The 16,952-nt window shown below is 39.9% G+C and overlaps 1 protein-coding gene across 8 annotated transcripts in view; it reads left to right on the plus strand.

The window, feature by feature from the left end:
• bptf (bromodomain PHD finger transcription factor) overlaps nucleotides 1–16,952 on the plus strand; it is a 119,806-nt gene that overhangs the window by 98,821 nt on the left and 4,033 nt on the right. For 6 of the 8 annotated variants that reach the window (XM_039739600.1, XM_039739601.1, XM_039739596.1 and 3 more), the window contains 11 exons: nucleotides 1,724–1,853; nucleotides 2,346–2,587; nucleotides 2,700–2,937; nucleotides 4,793–5,607; nucleotides 9,070–9,152; nucleotides 11,342–11,567; nucleotides 11,959–12,269; nucleotides 12,587–12,760; nucleotides 13,275–13,467; nucleotides 13,623–13,707; nucleotides 14,197–14,383. In XM_039739600.1, coding sequence (XP_039595534.1) covers nucleotides 1,724–1,853; nucleotides 2,346–2,587; nucleotides 2,700–2,937; nucleotides 4,793–5,607; nucleotides 9,070–9,152; nucleotides 11,342–11,567; nucleotides 11,959–12,269; nucleotides 12,587–12,760; nucleotides 13,275–13,467; nucleotides 13,623–13,707; nucleotides 14,197–14,383 — 2,684 coding nt within the window. The remainder of the gene's footprint in view (nucleotides 1–1,723; nucleotides 1,854–2,345; nucleotides 2,588–2,699; nucleotides 2,938–4,792; nucleotides 5,608–9,069; nucleotides 9,153–11,341; nucleotides 11,568–11,958; nucleotides 12,270–12,586; nucleotides 12,761–13,274; nucleotides 13,468–13,622; nucleotides 13,708–14,196; nucleotides 14,384–16,952) is intronic. The other 2 variants (XM_039739603.1, XM_039739598.1) reach the window with 1 other exon arrangement.

Consider the following 16,952-nt stretch of genomic DNA (forward strand, 5'->3'; position numbering starts at 1 on the left):
ATTCTCCCCCTCCATCGAAGCCAACTCGCCACCAGGTGGTGATCAGTTGACAGCTCTCCCCCTCTCTTCAGCCAAGTGTCTAAGACATGTGGCCGCAAATCAGATCGGGGGAGCCATTCCTCCCAGTCATGCCCTTCCAGGTCTCACTGTCATTGCCCACGTGAGCATTGAAGTCTCCCAGCAGAACAAGGGAGTCCCCAGAAGGTATGCCCTCTAGCACCCCTTCCAGGGACTCCAAAAAGGGTGGGTACTCCAAACTGCTGTTCGGCGCATACGCACAAACAGTTAGGATCCGTCTCCCCACCCAAAGGCGGAGGGAGGCTACCCTCTCGTCCACCAGGGTAAACCCCAATGAACAGGCTCCAAGTCGGGGGGCAATAAGTATGCCCACACCTGATTGGCGCCTTTCCCTGGGGACAACTCCAGAGTGGTAGAGAGTCCAGCCCCTCGCAAGAAGATTGGTTCCAGAGTCCAAGCTGTGCGTCAAGGTGAGCCCAACTATATCTAGCCGGAACCTCTCGACCTTGCGCACTAGCTCAGGGTCCTTCCCCTTTAGAGAGGTGACATTCCACGTCCCAAGTGCCAGCTTAGTAGCCAAGGATCGGACTGCCAAGGTCCCTGCCTTCAGCCACCACCCAACTCACACTGCACCCGACCTCCTTGGCCCCTCCCATAGGTGGTGAGCTCATGTTAAGGGGGACCCATGCCCTTTTTGAGATGTGCCCGGTCGAGCCCCATGGGTACATGCTGGCCACCAGGCGCTTGCCATCAAACCCCACCTCCAGGCCTGGATCCAGAGGGGGCCCCGGTGTCCCGCATCCCGGCGAGGGAAAACACCGTCCAAATTTTTTATTCTTCATAGGAGGTTTTTTCTTGAACCGCTCTTTGTCTCATTCCTCACCTAGGACCAGTTTTCCTTGGGTGGCCCTACCAGGGGCATAAAGCTAAGCTCCTAGGATCATTGGGACACGCAGACCCCTCCACCATGATAAGGTGGCGGTTCAAAGAGAATATTTATTTATTATCCACTACAGCAGTCTTCCTTGCTCTATAAGGCCATTTGGTATTTTTGTGCTAATCAGTACATAATTTATTTTTAATAATGTCACAAATACGTGATTTTGTCACAACTAGTTTTTGTTGTGTCTTTTATTTTTTATTTTTTATTTTGATTTTCCATCCTCATGATAGCTGGCTTTACTGGCATTGACACCTCTTTTATATTCATGTTGAGTGACAACAGCAATAGATTCCAAACCAAAATATCACACTTGGATTTACTTGTAGGCCCTTTACCAGATTAATTGTGCATGACATGATGAAACAATATAACATCTTCCCAAGGAAAGAACCAATTGTCTAATTTACTTTAGGCTCCTAAAGGGTCTATTTAAAAGAAGTCCTGCAATTCCTATGATATTCACCTGTTTTTGTGTAAATATCCTCAATTTAATGGTGAAAGTGTACACTAAAAGTTCATATCTTTTGTTTCTTTTTCGTACCAGCCTTCTAGTTAGGGAGTCGTAATAATAAAAATTTTGTCAGTGTACACATTCTAATGGATTACACTGTGTGTTTTAGGAAAAATAATAATGAAAATTGTGCTTTATTGGTCTGGTTTGCATTGCTAATGTCAGTGTAGAAACTTGTATTATTCCATTTTTAAGTTTTCCCCCTTTTGTACATTAAAAGGAACTTGATGTATAAGTGTTTTAATTCATAGGTAATAACTGGAGGTGCACAGATCCGTCCTGGTGTAACAGTCATTCGAACGCCTATACAACAAACTGCAGCCTTGGGCAAGACAATTATTCGAACACCATTGATGTTGCAGCAAGGTATTCTACCAGCCAGTATGTTAACTTTTATATTTTATAACTAAAATTAACCACTGCTTCATTTTTTTTCTTTTAAAGATTGTACCTGCACGTAGAGTAACATAGTAGTTAAGAAACAGGACTGTATACCATAAAGTTGCTTGTACAATGCCTGACTCTGAGCCGCTGTTTAACCTTGAGGAAGCCATTATACTTCCTGTCCTATAACTGCAAAAAATAGACATGAACAATTGTACTATATGTATGTTCTTATAAGGTGCACTTGGGATGGTGTTCACCTTAGAAAAATGCTATAATAAATATGCTTTTTTTTTGCTTGTGGATTTTGTGCAGAAATTTAGGCAGAAACTGGAAATTGGCGTATTAATAGTTGATCAAAAAAAAGTTGAAGGAACCGATTGAACAAATTGTCACATACCATAACGTACATAAAGACAGCCCTCCACAGACATATTCTTGAATCTCCTTTGTATGTTTTTTGATTTGTTTCTCTCAATTCATTCCCAGGTCAGACGCAACAGGTTGTAACACAGATCATACGGGGGCAACCAGTGTCCTCAGCAGTATCAAACTCCAGTAGTGTTCAGACATCAGCTGGTCAGAAGGTTGTAACAAATGCCACACAGCAGCAGCAGGCAGTCACCACCCAGACCCAACCTTCTACACCTCAGGCTGCACAAGGACCTCGACCACAACAGGGTCAGGTGAAACTAACTCTTGCCCAACTTACCCAGCTAACACAAGGACAGGTGAGCATTACAGAAGTGGCCATCTGCATTTTTTATTTTCTTTAGATTTATTAGTGCACATGGGATGCAAATTCTGTGCAGCTTTGATAACAAGATATTTCTTTCCTAATAGGGTGGAAGTCAAGGGCTAACTGTGGTAATTCAAGGTCAAGGACAGACAACGGGCCAGTTACAAGTGATTCCTCAAGGTGTCACTGTTATACCTGGACCAGGGCAGCAGCTCATGCAGGCTGCTATGCCCAATGGCCAGCTCCAACGCTTCCTATTTACACCGCTGCCTCCTGTAACATCCACCAGTAATGCTACTGTAACTCCAGTAACCGCTACCACCACCACACCATCTGTACCAGGTGGGTGACCTCTTTTTCTGTAGAGTAACACATTAAAAATAACTTTTTTTTAACCTTAATGCTAGAAATATCAAAACTAAAACAATTGATTTTGGGTTGTATGTAGTGGAGCATAATTATTATTTTACAACAATAACAGAAAACTGGCTAAATAACAAAGATATGGATGAGAGTAACATGGAGGGATACAAGTTTTTAGGAATGACAAAGAGAACAAAACAGGAGGTGGGGTTGATGTTTCTGTCAAACAGAAAAGCAAGTCCTATTCAGTTGGACGATGAGCCCCATCTTAGTGATGACATGTTACTTTGTCTGGAAAGCATTCGGGGGGAAAAGGATTTATTTTAGGAGTGTGTTATAGACTGCCCAGTACAGACAGGAATTAAATGCACATCATTTTAGTAATATTAAAAAGAAAAGTTTACACAGGGCTATTATAGTCATGGGGAATTTTCTAGACCCGAATATTAACTGGGATAACCTTGCAAAGAGCAGAGCCCAAGAGCAGGAATTTTTAGTAGTAATCAATGACTGTTTTTTAACACAGTATGTTAAAACACCATTGTAGAGTGAAGCCTGTCTGGATTTAGTATTTTGTAATAATCAGGATAGAACTGTGGGTGTAGAGGTAATTTAAGACTAAAACTGTTAAGTTTAACTGTGGTAGGGCAAATTTTGAGCAGATGTGGCAAAGTCTAAGGAGGGTAGACTGGGATAGGCTTTTAAGTGTGGTGACAGTCAAGCAGTGGTACAGATTTAAAAATGTTTTACATATAATGCAGCATAGGTACATACCTAAATTTAGAATTAGTAGGATTTTTTTAAACTGTACAGTGGGCTAATAAACAGTTGAAAAAGAAGCTGCAGTTGGAAACGGGTTCAGGGTAAATTTCACACAAACATTAGGAAGTTTTTCTGAATGGTAGACACATGGAATAAGTTACTAAGTAGTGTAGTAGACAATAGGACTTTAGGGACTTCCAAACTAGACTTGATGTTATTTTAGAAGAATTAAGTGGATAGGACTGGCGAGCTTTGTTGAGCTGAATGGCCTGTTCTCGTCTAGATTGTTGTAGTATTCTAGACACTCTGACGTTCTCCAATACAAATACTTTTTATGCTGTCTGTGCTGTAGGAACTTAGCCATGAGGAGAAGTCAAAATGTTTCTATAGTGTAGGTATATTATTAGTCTACATGTTTAACAGACTAGATGAATCCCCTTTTTCAAAAATCTTGCTAAACTTGTTAGAAAGTGAATTATGCAGTACAATAATGTTTTCAACATTATTACACAGGTGATTTTGACCTAAATAAAATTACTCCTTCATTCTTTTGGAATTCTAGCCCAGTCAATTTTTTTCTCCTCTCAGCAGGTATTGTTTTACACATCTCTTTTATACTGTATAAAAATTAATTATTGTATATTCTCCTGTAACATACAATGTGTATATTATTTTGTTTGGTGTTTTTGCCATTTTTCTAAAAATGAGGTAATTACAAAGGGTTTATGGACTTTCTGTGGGCATAGGATGTCCAGTGTTTAGGCAATACGACAACACTAAGGGAAAAGAAGAAATCACAAAGGAGAGGTAATTGTCCATGTCTTCATTTTAATAATAATCATTTGCGAATGAATAGGGTACTATCAAAAGTAAAGAGAAAGAATAGAATATAAGGTAATAAAATTAAGGCTGGCATAAGGGGTTTATGGCTGTGATTTACTTTGTAACTGGATATGCTCAGCTTTTCATCCCCAAAGTGTCTTCAGTTTTCTGGGAAGTGCCAATGATATTTTTATATGATGTGTGAGCTGCATTTATGACTATAACCTTGTTTATCTTTATTTTTCCCCAGCTTCTATTGAGCCAAAGCAGGCACAGATAACAGCAGCACCACAGTCACAAGTGCAGCCACTTATGCAGCCTCAATTACAAATATCAGCTACATCTCATGCACAGATTCCAGTGCAACCAGTTCAGCAAGCGGTCACTCCTGTACAAACAGTCACTCCTATTCCTGCACCACTTCCTGCACCTGTCCTAGCCCCCACTCCAGTATCTGCCCCTGTTCCCGCTCCAACACCCGCTCCTGCACCAATACCTGCACCTCTACCTGCCCCTGGCATGCCAGCCCAGTCACAGTGTCAGCTGCAGACTCTTACCCAGACTCAAAGTCCCATTCAGGATCGGACTCCAGTGCAGATACAGCAACCCCAAACTCCAGTGTCCTCATCATCATCCCAAATGCAGACCCAAGTCAAAACTGTCCAGACTTCACAAACACTAAACCAGCTTGCGGTGAAGTCCCCAACTCGGACACAGCTTCAGATTCATCAGCCACAGCTGATCGCAGTACCTCAGCTGCAGCAACAGGTGCAGGTCCTGTCACAGATTCAGTCACATATGTCAGCTCAGATTCAGACACAAAGCAGCAGTAGTGCTCCACAGCAAATCAAACTCCAGCTGCCTATTCAGATCCAGCAAGGAGGGCAGATGCAACCACACCAGATTCAAAATGTTGTGGCCATTCAGTCATCCAGTGTACAGGAGCAACTTCAAAGGATCCAACAACTACGAGATCAGCAGCAGAAGAAAAAACAGCAGCAGCTGGAGGTCAAACGTGAGCAGACATTGCAGGCAACAAACCAGAGTGAAATCATTCAGAAGCAAGTAAGTAAGAAAATATGTGCTCTGTTTGTTTGGGATCTTCCGCTGCCTGGACATTAATTGTTCTTGGCTCTAAGCAATAGAAAAAATGATGACTGCTTATCCAATTGATAACCTCAAGACTTAAATACCACTGTGAATCATGGTAGGTAATGTAATAAAGCACATAACTCTTAAACTTGAAATATTAAGTATAAAGATTAGAAGTTTTTAATTGATGAAATGTCTGCATATTAACTTATCTTTGTCTTGTGATAGTACTTGATGATAATGGAGCAATATAAATTTGACACTTCATCATTTTTGTAGTTTTACATGTATTAAGTCTGATGATTAAGGAAAACTTATGTTTAGAGATCTTCTACTTTCAGCTGCTCCTTTTAGGGGTTGCCACAGTGGATCATCTTCTTCCATATCTTTCTATCCTCTGCATCTTGTTCTGTTACACCCATCACCTGCATGTCCTCTCTCACCACATCCATAAACCTTCGCTTAGGCCTTCCTCTTTTCCTCTTCCCTGGCAGCTCTATCCTTAGCATCCTTCTCCCAATATAGCCAGCATCTCTCCTCTGAACATGTCCAAACCAACGCAATCTTGCCTCTCTGACTTTGTCTGCCAACCGTCCAACTTGAGCTGACCCTCTAAAGTACTCATTTTTAATCCTATCCATCCTTGTCACACCCGTTGCAAATCTTAGCATCTTTAACTCTGCTACCTCCAGCTCTGTCTCCTGCTTTCTGGTCAGTGCCACAGTCACCAACCCATATAACTTAGCTGGTCTCACTACCGACCTGTAGATCTTTCACTCTTGTCAATACTCGTTTGTCACAAATAACTCCTGACACTCTTCTCCACCCATTCCACCCTGCCTGGACTCTCATTTTCACCTCTCTTCCACAATCCCCATTACTCTGTACTGTTGATCCCAAGTATTTAAACTCATCCACCTTCGCCAACTCTACTCCTTGCATCCTCACCATTCCACTAACATCCCTCTCATTTACACACATGTATTCTCTATTCCTACTGACCTTCATTTCTCTCTTCTCTAGAGCATATCTCCACCTCTCCAGGGTCTCCTCAACCAGCTCCCTACTATTGCTAAAGATCACGATGTCATCAGCAAACATCATAACCCACAGGGACTCCTGTCTAATCTTGTCTGCCAACCTGTCCATCACCATTACAAATATGAAAGGGCTCAGAGCCTATCTCTGATATAATCCCACCTCCACTTTGAAGGCATCCGTCACTCCTACTGCAGACCTCACCATGGTCACACTTCCCTCATACATATCCAAACAACTCTTACGTACTTCTCTGCTACTCCAGACTTCTTCGTACAATACCACAGCTCCTCTCGAGGCACCCTGTCATATGCTTTCTCCAGGTCCACAAAGACACAATGCAACTCCTTCTGGCCTTCTCTATACTTCTCCATTAACACCCTCAGAGCAAACATCACATCTGTGGTGTTCTTTCTTGGCATGAAACCATACTGTTGCTCACTAATCATCACCTCACTTCTTAATCTAGCATCCACTACTCTTTCCCATAACCTAATGCTGTGACTCATCAGTTTTATCCCCCTTATTCTTAAATATCAACACCAGTACACTTTGTCTTCACTCCTCAGGCATCCTCTCACTTTCCAAGATTCCATTAAACAGTCTGGTTAAAAAATCCACTGCCATCTCTTTTAAACACCTCCATGCTTCCACAGGTATATCATCTGGACCAGTGGCCTTTCAATTTTTGATCCTGTTCATAGCTGTCCTTACTTCCTCCTTGCTAATCCATTGCACTTCCTGATTCACTATCTCCATATCATCCAACTTTTTCTCTCTCTCGTTCTCTTCATTCATCAGCCTCTCAAACTACTCTTTCCATCTTACCCTAACCTGCTGCACATCTTTCCCAGCTTGGTCCCCCTGTCTAGCCAATCGGTACAGGTCCTTTTCTCCATCCTTAGTGTCCAACTTCTCATACAACTCATCATATGCCTTTTCTTTAACCTTCGCCACCTCTCTTTTCACCTTGTACTTTTGTCTACTTTCTGCATCTCTCTGACTATGCCACTACTTTGCCATCCTGCTCTTCTGTATACTCTCCTGTACTTCCCTATTCCACCACTAGAATTCCTTGTCCTCCTTCCTCTGTCCAGATGTCATGCCAAGCACCCTTCTTGCTGTCATCCTTACAACATCTGCTGTAGTTTCTCAACTGTCTGGTAACTCTTCACTACCACCCAGTGCCTGTCTCACCTTCACCCCAAACTCAACCTTGCAGTCTTCCTTTTTCAACTTCCACCATTTGATCCTTGGTTCTGCCCTCACTCTCTTCCTCTTCTTGATCTCCAATGTATCCTACATACCACCATCCTATGCTGCTCAACTACACTTTCCCCTGCCACCACTTTGCAGTCTTCAATCTCCTTCAGATTGACTCTTCTGCATAGGATTTAATCTACCTGTGTGCATCTTCCTCTACTCTTGTACGTAACCCTGTGTTCCTCCCTCTACTTAAAATATGAATTCACCACAGCCATTTCCATCCTTTTGGCTAAATCCACTATCATCTGACCTCCTTCATTCCTCTCCTTGACACCATACCTACCCATCAACTCCTCCTCTGTTCCCTTCACCAACATGTCCATTGAAATCTGCTCCAATCACCACTTTCTGTCCCTTGGGTACACTGTTCATCACTTCATCCAACTCACTCCGAAAATCATCTTTCTCTTCCATCACACATCCAACTTGTGGGGCATATGCACAAACAACATTCATCATCACACCTCCAATTTCCAACTTCATAATCATTACTCTGTCTGACACTCTTTTCATCTAAAACACTCCTGACATACTGTCCCTTCAGAATAACCCCTACCCCATTTCTCCTCCCATCTACACCATGATAGAATGATTTGAATCCACCTCTGATCCACCTGGCCTTACTCCCCTTCCATTTAGTCTCTTGTACGCAAAAAATATCAACTTTCCTTCTCTCCGTCATATCTGCTAATTCTCTCCCCTTACCAGTCATACTGCCAACATTCAAAGTTCCTACCCTCAGTTCCACTCTCTTTACCTTCTTCCTCTCCTGCTACCTCCAGACACATCTCCCCCCCCTCTTCTTCTTCGGCCAACAGTAGCCCAATTTCTGCCAGCACCCTGTTGGCTAACAGTACTGGAGGCAATCATTGTCAACCCGGGGCTTGACCGATCCGGTATGGAAATTTGTATTGTTGTCCACATATTGATTTGGCAAAATTTTATACTGGATGCCCTTCCTGACATAACCCTCCCCATTTATCCGGGCTTGGGACTGGCACAAAGAAACACACTGGTTTGTGCATCCCCTGTGGCTGGGTTAAAAGATAAAGGGAGCTAAATGTTTAGAGATAAAGAGTAGTATATGATTTGCTTCTCCTGTAAGGTGTTTTTTTTTTTGGTATTTCACAGGTGGTAATGAAGCAAAATGCTGTGATTGAACACCTGAAACAGAAAAAGACCCTCTCCCCAACAGAAAGGGAGGAGAATCAGAGGTAACTACCTTCTTGGTTTCATCAAAGCTACTTTTAAAGTATGTTAATGTATTTTGCCGATGGTTAAGTAAGGGTTGCATTTTGCTTGTTTTTGCGCAACTGTTCTTTTAAGAGAGTTGTTAATATTGGTAAGGTCCCTGTATTCACATTAATAGTGCGTGTGCGTGCATGTATTCACTACTAAAGGGGAACTTTGAAATATAGTTAACCCTATATGAAATCGAATGTTTCTGATTAATTTATGGGTTCAGGGTCTACAATAAACCAAAATATGCTTGTTTTAAAAACGTGTTGATAACACTTTGTTACTGAATGACGATGTTTGTAGGCGTGCTTGCATTTACAGTAGCTTCCAAAAGTATTACTTTTAACAAAGTTTTTAAATGTTGTTGGACTACAAATGATCTTTGAATCTATATTTTTCTTGCAGAATTACATGTACAAGAAAAAAGAATTTATATATATATATATATATATATATATATTTATTTATTTATTTATTTATTTAAAGTGTAAATTATGCTGTTTAAATGTTAATGTGGTTGAGTCATCCTTTGTCAGCTTTTAAACTTCTGGGGAAATTGTTTAACCAACTTTACACAATCATCAAGTGTGATTTTTTTTTTTCCTCCCCTGCTCCTTTCCCATTTCAAATGGTAGATTTGATACCTCATATTCTCTTGAAGGTTAAGAGTTTAACTTTGATAAGGACACTCGGAGATATTTATGTTTTGGGGTTGAGTCCCTCATATGTTGTTTTGGCATATTTTCTGGGATAATTTGGTCTTTAGAAGCTGAATCTTTTTCCAAGGTTTTCTCTTTAGCCACATGAAACAAACTCCCCTGCAACATGTACTATATAAATGAGTATTCCCAGGCATACTTTCACTGGAGTGATTAAAATGTATACCCACTATTAAAAAATATGTTTATTTAGTTAGGTTTAATTGAGTCATGGGTTTTTCTTATTGGTTGTAACAGACTGAGTGAGACATTCTTACATTTAGGGATTTCAGTATTAACATTGATCTGATGCAAAGATAATTTATTGCAACTCAATTGAAAAAACTGAAAATGTTCAAATCTGAATTCTATTTTTTAAATGTTTTAATACAATACATCACATAATGTTAGGGCAAGACCAATGTATCAAAGTGATATTGTTTCATAGCATTTATTACAATTCTCTTGCCTAATGATAAGCATTTCCTAAGTATATCCATTAATATTTGCAGTTCATTTTTTCTTTCCACCATTTTGTAGGAGTTGTAGTTAGATTCCCTCAGTATTTGCTGGGACCAACAGACCAGTAATCTCATCTTGATTAGACATATTCAGATTAGTTATCTAACATTAATCATAATTATGTTCATAATAATAGGTTCACTATACTACTCCTCTTTAAAGGAACTAGTTTTATCTTGCTTTAGAATTTCTGACCGGCTTATTCTATAGGGTGGTCCAGATCTAATTATGCAATTTTCATTATACTATAACTTAAGTTTATTACATAGAAAATCACCCGAAATATCTGGACCATCGAGAAGTGTGCGAACTGACAACATGAAGAATCTTCTTTGCGCTGAACTGGAATCATTCCCACATAAATCAAAGTCATCCAGACGATCTGGATCTGGACCACCCTGTAGTGTGTGAATGGAGGTGTGAAAGTGACATTGTGGTTTATCACTTTGTCTCTCTGAAGCTGCAGCACTGAATGTTGGATTAGAATCCTGGTGTTTGCATTGTCTGCTTGGAGTGTATATGTTTTTCTGTTTTCTGCAAGGGTTTTCCTTCTACATGCTAAAGATGTGTGTTAGGCATGTGTAACTGATTAATGTAAATTGACCCTGTGTGAGTGTGCACAGAAAATGACTGGCACCCATCCAGAGTTGTTCCCTTCTTGTTCTAGATACTGCAAAGTTGAAGTCTCTCAAATGAATCAAATAGTTTGGTAATGAACGGGTCATCATATTAATGAGCTGGTGTACATATTGAAATACTGTTTTCTTCTCTGCTGGCCTGTAGCTGAAATGAAAATATGTTTTGTTGGACCAAAGAAATACAGTAATGTGGCAAATATGATAGCCCTTACACATAAACGTTTTAAGTTTTATACCTGAATTTTTTTAAATTGTGCAGTACTATAGATGACCTTCACAAATGCTCTACTATTTAACTTCTTTTAGAATGATTGTATGCAACCAGGTAATGAAATTCATTCTGGATAAAATCGACAAGGATGAGAAACAAGCAGCAAAGAAGAGAAAACGAGAGGAGTCTGTAGAACAGAAGCGCAGTAAGCAGAATGCCACCAAGCTGTCAGCCTTGCTTTTCAAACACAAGGAGCAGCTGAAGGCTGAAATCCTCAAAAAGAGGGCACTACTAGACAAGGATCTGCAATTGGAAGTACAGGTAGGATGTTTTTGTTTACCATTTTGTGTTAACAGTAACCCTTCTAATGAGGGTTCCTTGAGCGTCAAGTTTATTACTTCATCTTCTGCTTTTTTTTCTAATGGCCATAATACAACTGAAGAGAATGTTACTCAAGGGTTATTATTACATCTCAATTACTAGCAATAGAATCAGTAGTATAATTTTTAAGGACTGTGAACTATTGCCACAAGTATCTGTGTGCGTGCGTGCATGTTTTTTTTTTGTTTTGGTTATGGTAGCACATGTAAATGTGGCTTGCTGTTTTTAGACAATCATATGTTATGCCTTTGTCACTGCCAGAACTCCACTGGACAAACCTTCATAGGGAGTTTTACTCATGTGAACTATTCTTATCTGTTCCCTGATTAAGGAGGAATTGAAAAAAGATTTAAGCAAATTGAAGAAGGAAAAGGAAAAAGCGCAGGCTGCTGCATCCCAGGCAGCGGCTGCTGCTGCAGCAGCAGCAGCAGCAGCGGCTGCAGCACAGGCTGCTGCTCTTGCAACTGCTATGTCCTCCCCAACTTCGACAGCAACCACAGTGCACAAAAGGAAGCGAGACGATGAGAAGGACACGGCCACAGCAAAGCCTAAGAAGAAAAAAATGATTTCCACTACCTCAAAGGACACAAAAAAAGACACAAAACTTTACTGTGTTTGCAAAACGCCTTACGATGAATCCAAGTGAGTAGCTGAGAGGCTTCTTACTTTTTAGCCCCATAATTTACATTCCTACTTTTCTAAAACATTTAGGCTGTCTCCATATTGCATCATATTTTATACTTTTTTGTTCGTTTCTGGCTGTTGGTAAGTTTTATTTGTAGCAGTCATCTTCCATTGAAAGACTGAGAGATTATATGCTCCCTTGCCAGTGATTTGACAGTATTATTACATTGCAATATGACATCTGAACTTGACGGATTCAGGAATATTAAAATAATGAATAGTTTTGAAAATTAAATATTCTAGTAATAGTTACCGAAATTTTCTGTACTATTTAGATTTTACATTGGCTGTGATCTTTGTACCAATTGGTACCATGGTGACTGTGTTGGCATCACAGAGAAGGAAGCAAAGAAGATGGATGACTACATCTGTAATGAATGCAAGAGAGCACAAGAGGGCAGTAGTGAAGAGTTGTACTGTATTTGTCGGACACCATATGATGAGTCTCAGTAGGTTTCTTTTGACGTTTTTTTGTATCTTGTGATTCGTCTAGTTGGATTGTTTTTCCATTATAAGCATGAGGTTCTCAATTTAACTATGTCACTATTTTTGTTTTCTTCATAAACGTTGTACATTATCTTTTCCTCTTTTCCCTCCTCAACAAAATCATCTCACTTGCCATGGTACTTCACATAGCTGAGAGAACCAGCAGCTCTATTTCAAGAACCTCAGTCCATAGCATAGTTTGGTCATAGATTACTGTTTTTTATTGTTCCTAAACCACCGGCCTCAGTTCTCTGAAACTCTGCACACAAATGAAATAGCAGAGATTAACTGCTGAGCTGAACATACTGTGGTTACTGGAGGGGTAACTGCTGTATATTAAAGAAGACTTTCTTAATTTAGCTGTGCCCTGGACAGCACTATGGCTGCAAGGATTTGCCTGTGACAAATTCCCACTTGGTTGTCCATAAGAAATAATATAATGGTACAGGTTCTTATTTTGTTGATTAAAATTAACAGGTTCTATATTGGCTGTGATCGCTGTCAAAACTGGTATCATGGTCGATGTGTGGGAATTCTGCAAAGTGAAGCTACACTCATAGACGAGTACGTATGCCCTCAATGTCAGTCTACAGAGGACGCAATGACAGTGCTAACTCCGTTAACAGATAAGGACTATGAGGGCTTGAGAAGGGTATTACGTTCGTTACAGGTAAGAGAAACTTGTTTGATGATATTCTGCTGAAATTCTTTTCCTATTAAATATAGTTTTTACAAACAGCCTTTCATTATTATTCTTTTAAGGAAAACTTTTTAATGAGCAAAACCATTTCCCCATTCTCTTTAATTCCTTTAATTTCTCAACAGGCTCACAAAATGGCATGGCCGTTTTTAGAACCAGTGGATCCTAATGATGCTCCAGATTATTATGGTGTAATCAAGGAACCAATGGGTACGTTAAAGTGTACTACTGAGTTCAAAATCTAGCAGTTTTTTTTCCTACCTTGTTTTTGTTTGGAGGATGGTGCCTTGTTGGATGCTTCATAATAAATAGTCTTCCCATCTCATATACAAACTAGCCAGCTGTTAACATACCTAATCTCACTTGTACACAATTTAAGGTTGCAATGGGCTGGAAACTATTCCATCTGCATCAGGCAAAAGGCAAGAATAATCCTTGGGTATCAGTCGATCACAAGCTCCATTCATACACACTCACACACTCATTTTCACCTGCAGCTAAGTAAAACTTGTCACTTATCTTACAAGAATATTTCTTGTGCTGTGCAACAAAAACTCACACAAATGCATTGGTAGAATTTGCAAATTCTGCACAGATAGTGACTGGGCTAAGATTCATATGTAGGGTGCAGTCTGTGAGGGAACAGCACTAAACCATCCTGAGACCAATTTAGTCTAAACATTAGGTGTCTTCTTTCAGATCTTGCCACAATGGAGGAGCGAGTCCAGAAACGCTTCTATAGTAAGCTGACAGAGTTTGTGGCAGATATGACCAAAATCTTTGACAACTGCCGTTACTACAACCCCAGTGATTCACCGTTTTACCAGTGTGCTGAGGTCCTTGAATCGTTTTTTGTACAGAAGCTTAAAGCTTTTAAAGCAAGCAGGTAAGGAATAATCCCTATTTGCTTCCCTACTCCACAAAAAATGTTTGGGATTTCATTTTAGGTTAGTTGTTAGTCTTTGTTCAGATTGCACCATCTACACTAAAGATCTTTTCCATGCATGTGTGTTTTGTGTGTGTTTGTATATTGGAATTGCAGTATTTTTCCCCCCTTAGTATAATCTAAAATTACCTTATACAGTACAGGTGCTGGTCATAAAATTAGAATATCATGACAAAGTTGATTTATTTCAGTAATTTCATTCAAAAAGTGACACTTGTATATTAAATTCATTCATTACACACAGACTGATGTATTTCAAATGTTTATTTCTTTTAATTTTGATGATTATAACTGACAACTAATGAAAGCCCCAAATTCAGTATCTCGGAAACTTAGAATATTGTGAAAAGATTCGATATTGAAGACACCTGGTGCCACACTCTGATCAGCTAATTAACTCAAAACACCTGCAAAAGCCTTTAAATGGTCACTCAGTCTAGTTCTGTAGGCTACACAATCATGGGGAAGACTGCTGACTTGACAGTTGTCCAAAAGACTACCATAGACACCTTGCACAAGGAGGGCAAGACACAAAAGCTCATTGCTAAAGAGGCTGGCTGTTCACAGAGCTCTGTGTCCAAGCACATTAATAGAGAGGCGAAGGGAAGGACAAGATGTGATAGAAAAAGTGTACAAGCAATAAGGATAACCGCACCCTGGAGAGGATTGTGAAAGAAAACCCATTCAAAACTGTGGGGGAGATTCACAAAGAGTGGACTGCAGCTGGAGTCAGTGCTTCAAGAACCACCACGAACAGACGTATGCAAGACATGGGTTTCAGCTGTCACATTCCTTGTGTCAAGCCACTCTTGAACAAGAGACAGCATCAGAAGCGTCTCGCCTGGGCTAAAGACAAAACTGCTGCTGAGTGGTCCAAAGTTATGTTCTCTGATGAAAGTAAATTTTGCATTTCCTTTGGAAATCAAGGTCCCAGAGTCTGGAGGAAGAGAGAGAGGCACAGAATCCACGTTGCTTGAGGTCCAGTGTAAAGTTTCCACAGTTCAGTGATGGTTTGGGGTGCCATGTCATCTGCTGGTGTTGGTCCATTGTGTTTTCTGAGGTCCAAGGTCAACGCAGGCGTCTACCAGAAAGTTTTAGAGCACTTCATGCTTCCTGCTGCTGACGAACTTTATGGAGATGCAGATTTCATTTTCCAACAGGACCTGGCACCTGCACAAAGTGCCAAAACTACCAGTACCTGGTTTAAGGACCATGGTATCCCTGTTCTTGATTGGCCAGCAAACTCGCCTGACCTTAACCCCATAGAAAATCTATGGGGTATTGTGAAGAGGAAGATGCAATACGCCAGACCCAACAATTCAGAAGAGCTGAAGGCCACTATCAGAGCAACATGGGCTCTCATAACACCTGAGCAGTGCCACAGACTGATCGACTCCATGCCACGCCACATTGCTGCAGTAATCCAGGCCAAAGGAGCCCCAACTAAATATTGAGTGCTGTACATGCTCATACTTTTCATGTTCATACCTTTCAGTTGGCCAACATTTCTAAAAATCCTTTTTTTGCATTGGTCTTAATTGATATTCAAATTTTCCGAGATACTGAATTTGGGGCTTTCATTAGTTATCAGTTATAATCATCAAAATTAAAAGAAATAAACATTTGAAATACATCAGTCTGTGTGTAATGAATGAATCTAATATATAAGTTTCACTTTTGAATGGAATTACTGAAATAAATCAACTTTGTCATGATATTCTAATTTTATGACCAGCACCTGTATGTAGTACATACAAATACACAGTTCATAATCAATTTTTGCAACTCTACCAAACAACATATGAATCTCTAATTCCTTTGTAATTTTCAGTTGAAATACTTTGACTTGAAATATCCCTGAGGCATTCTACTTAGTTTAATGTTAATATCTATATTTAAATTGTGTATTGAGCACATGTAAAAACTTTTCATACATTTAATTAATAAACATAAGATTATTTTGCAAAAGCTTTGATTGATATAATTGCCATAATCAATAAAGAGACCAACAGAGTTATAGGAAGTGAAAGAGGGAGAAATGACCCCAAATTCCCCAAGTGTCAAAAATTTAACAAAAAGAAAATATAAGGCTAGAAAACATTTTATACTAAGTTTGAATTAATATATTTCAGTGTGCAGTCAGAGCTAGTCTGTTGTATGTAATGCCTGTCTCATTTCCCTTAGGTAATACACAAGACCCTACACACATTACAGGAGAAATGAAAAATGACTGTAAATTATAGCAGTTATTGGGAGCATGTAGAAGGCAATATTTAATCCCACTCCAAGCTTTTGGAAGCCTTCTCAAGTATTAGAACCCATGCAGAGGGGTAATAGACAGACGATGCTTCCCCTCACTGGCGTTAACCTTGTGGACTTACTGCATCATTCCCAATCACTGACTTAATTTGTGACCCTTGGCAAGTCGTTTAATCTGCAAATGTACCGTATTTTAGAAATTTGTGCACAGGTATGCTATGTACTCTTAATTTGTAAATTACATTTGGCT

Source organism: Polypterus senegalus, chromosome 17 (genome assembly GCF_016835505.1).
Source record: "Polypterus senegalus isolate Bchr_013 chromosome 17, ASM1683550v1, whole genome shotgun sequence".
Taxonomy (NCBI): domain Eukaryota; kingdom Metazoa; phylum Chordata; class Cladistia; order Polypteriformes; family Polypteridae; genus Polypterus; species Polypterus senegalus.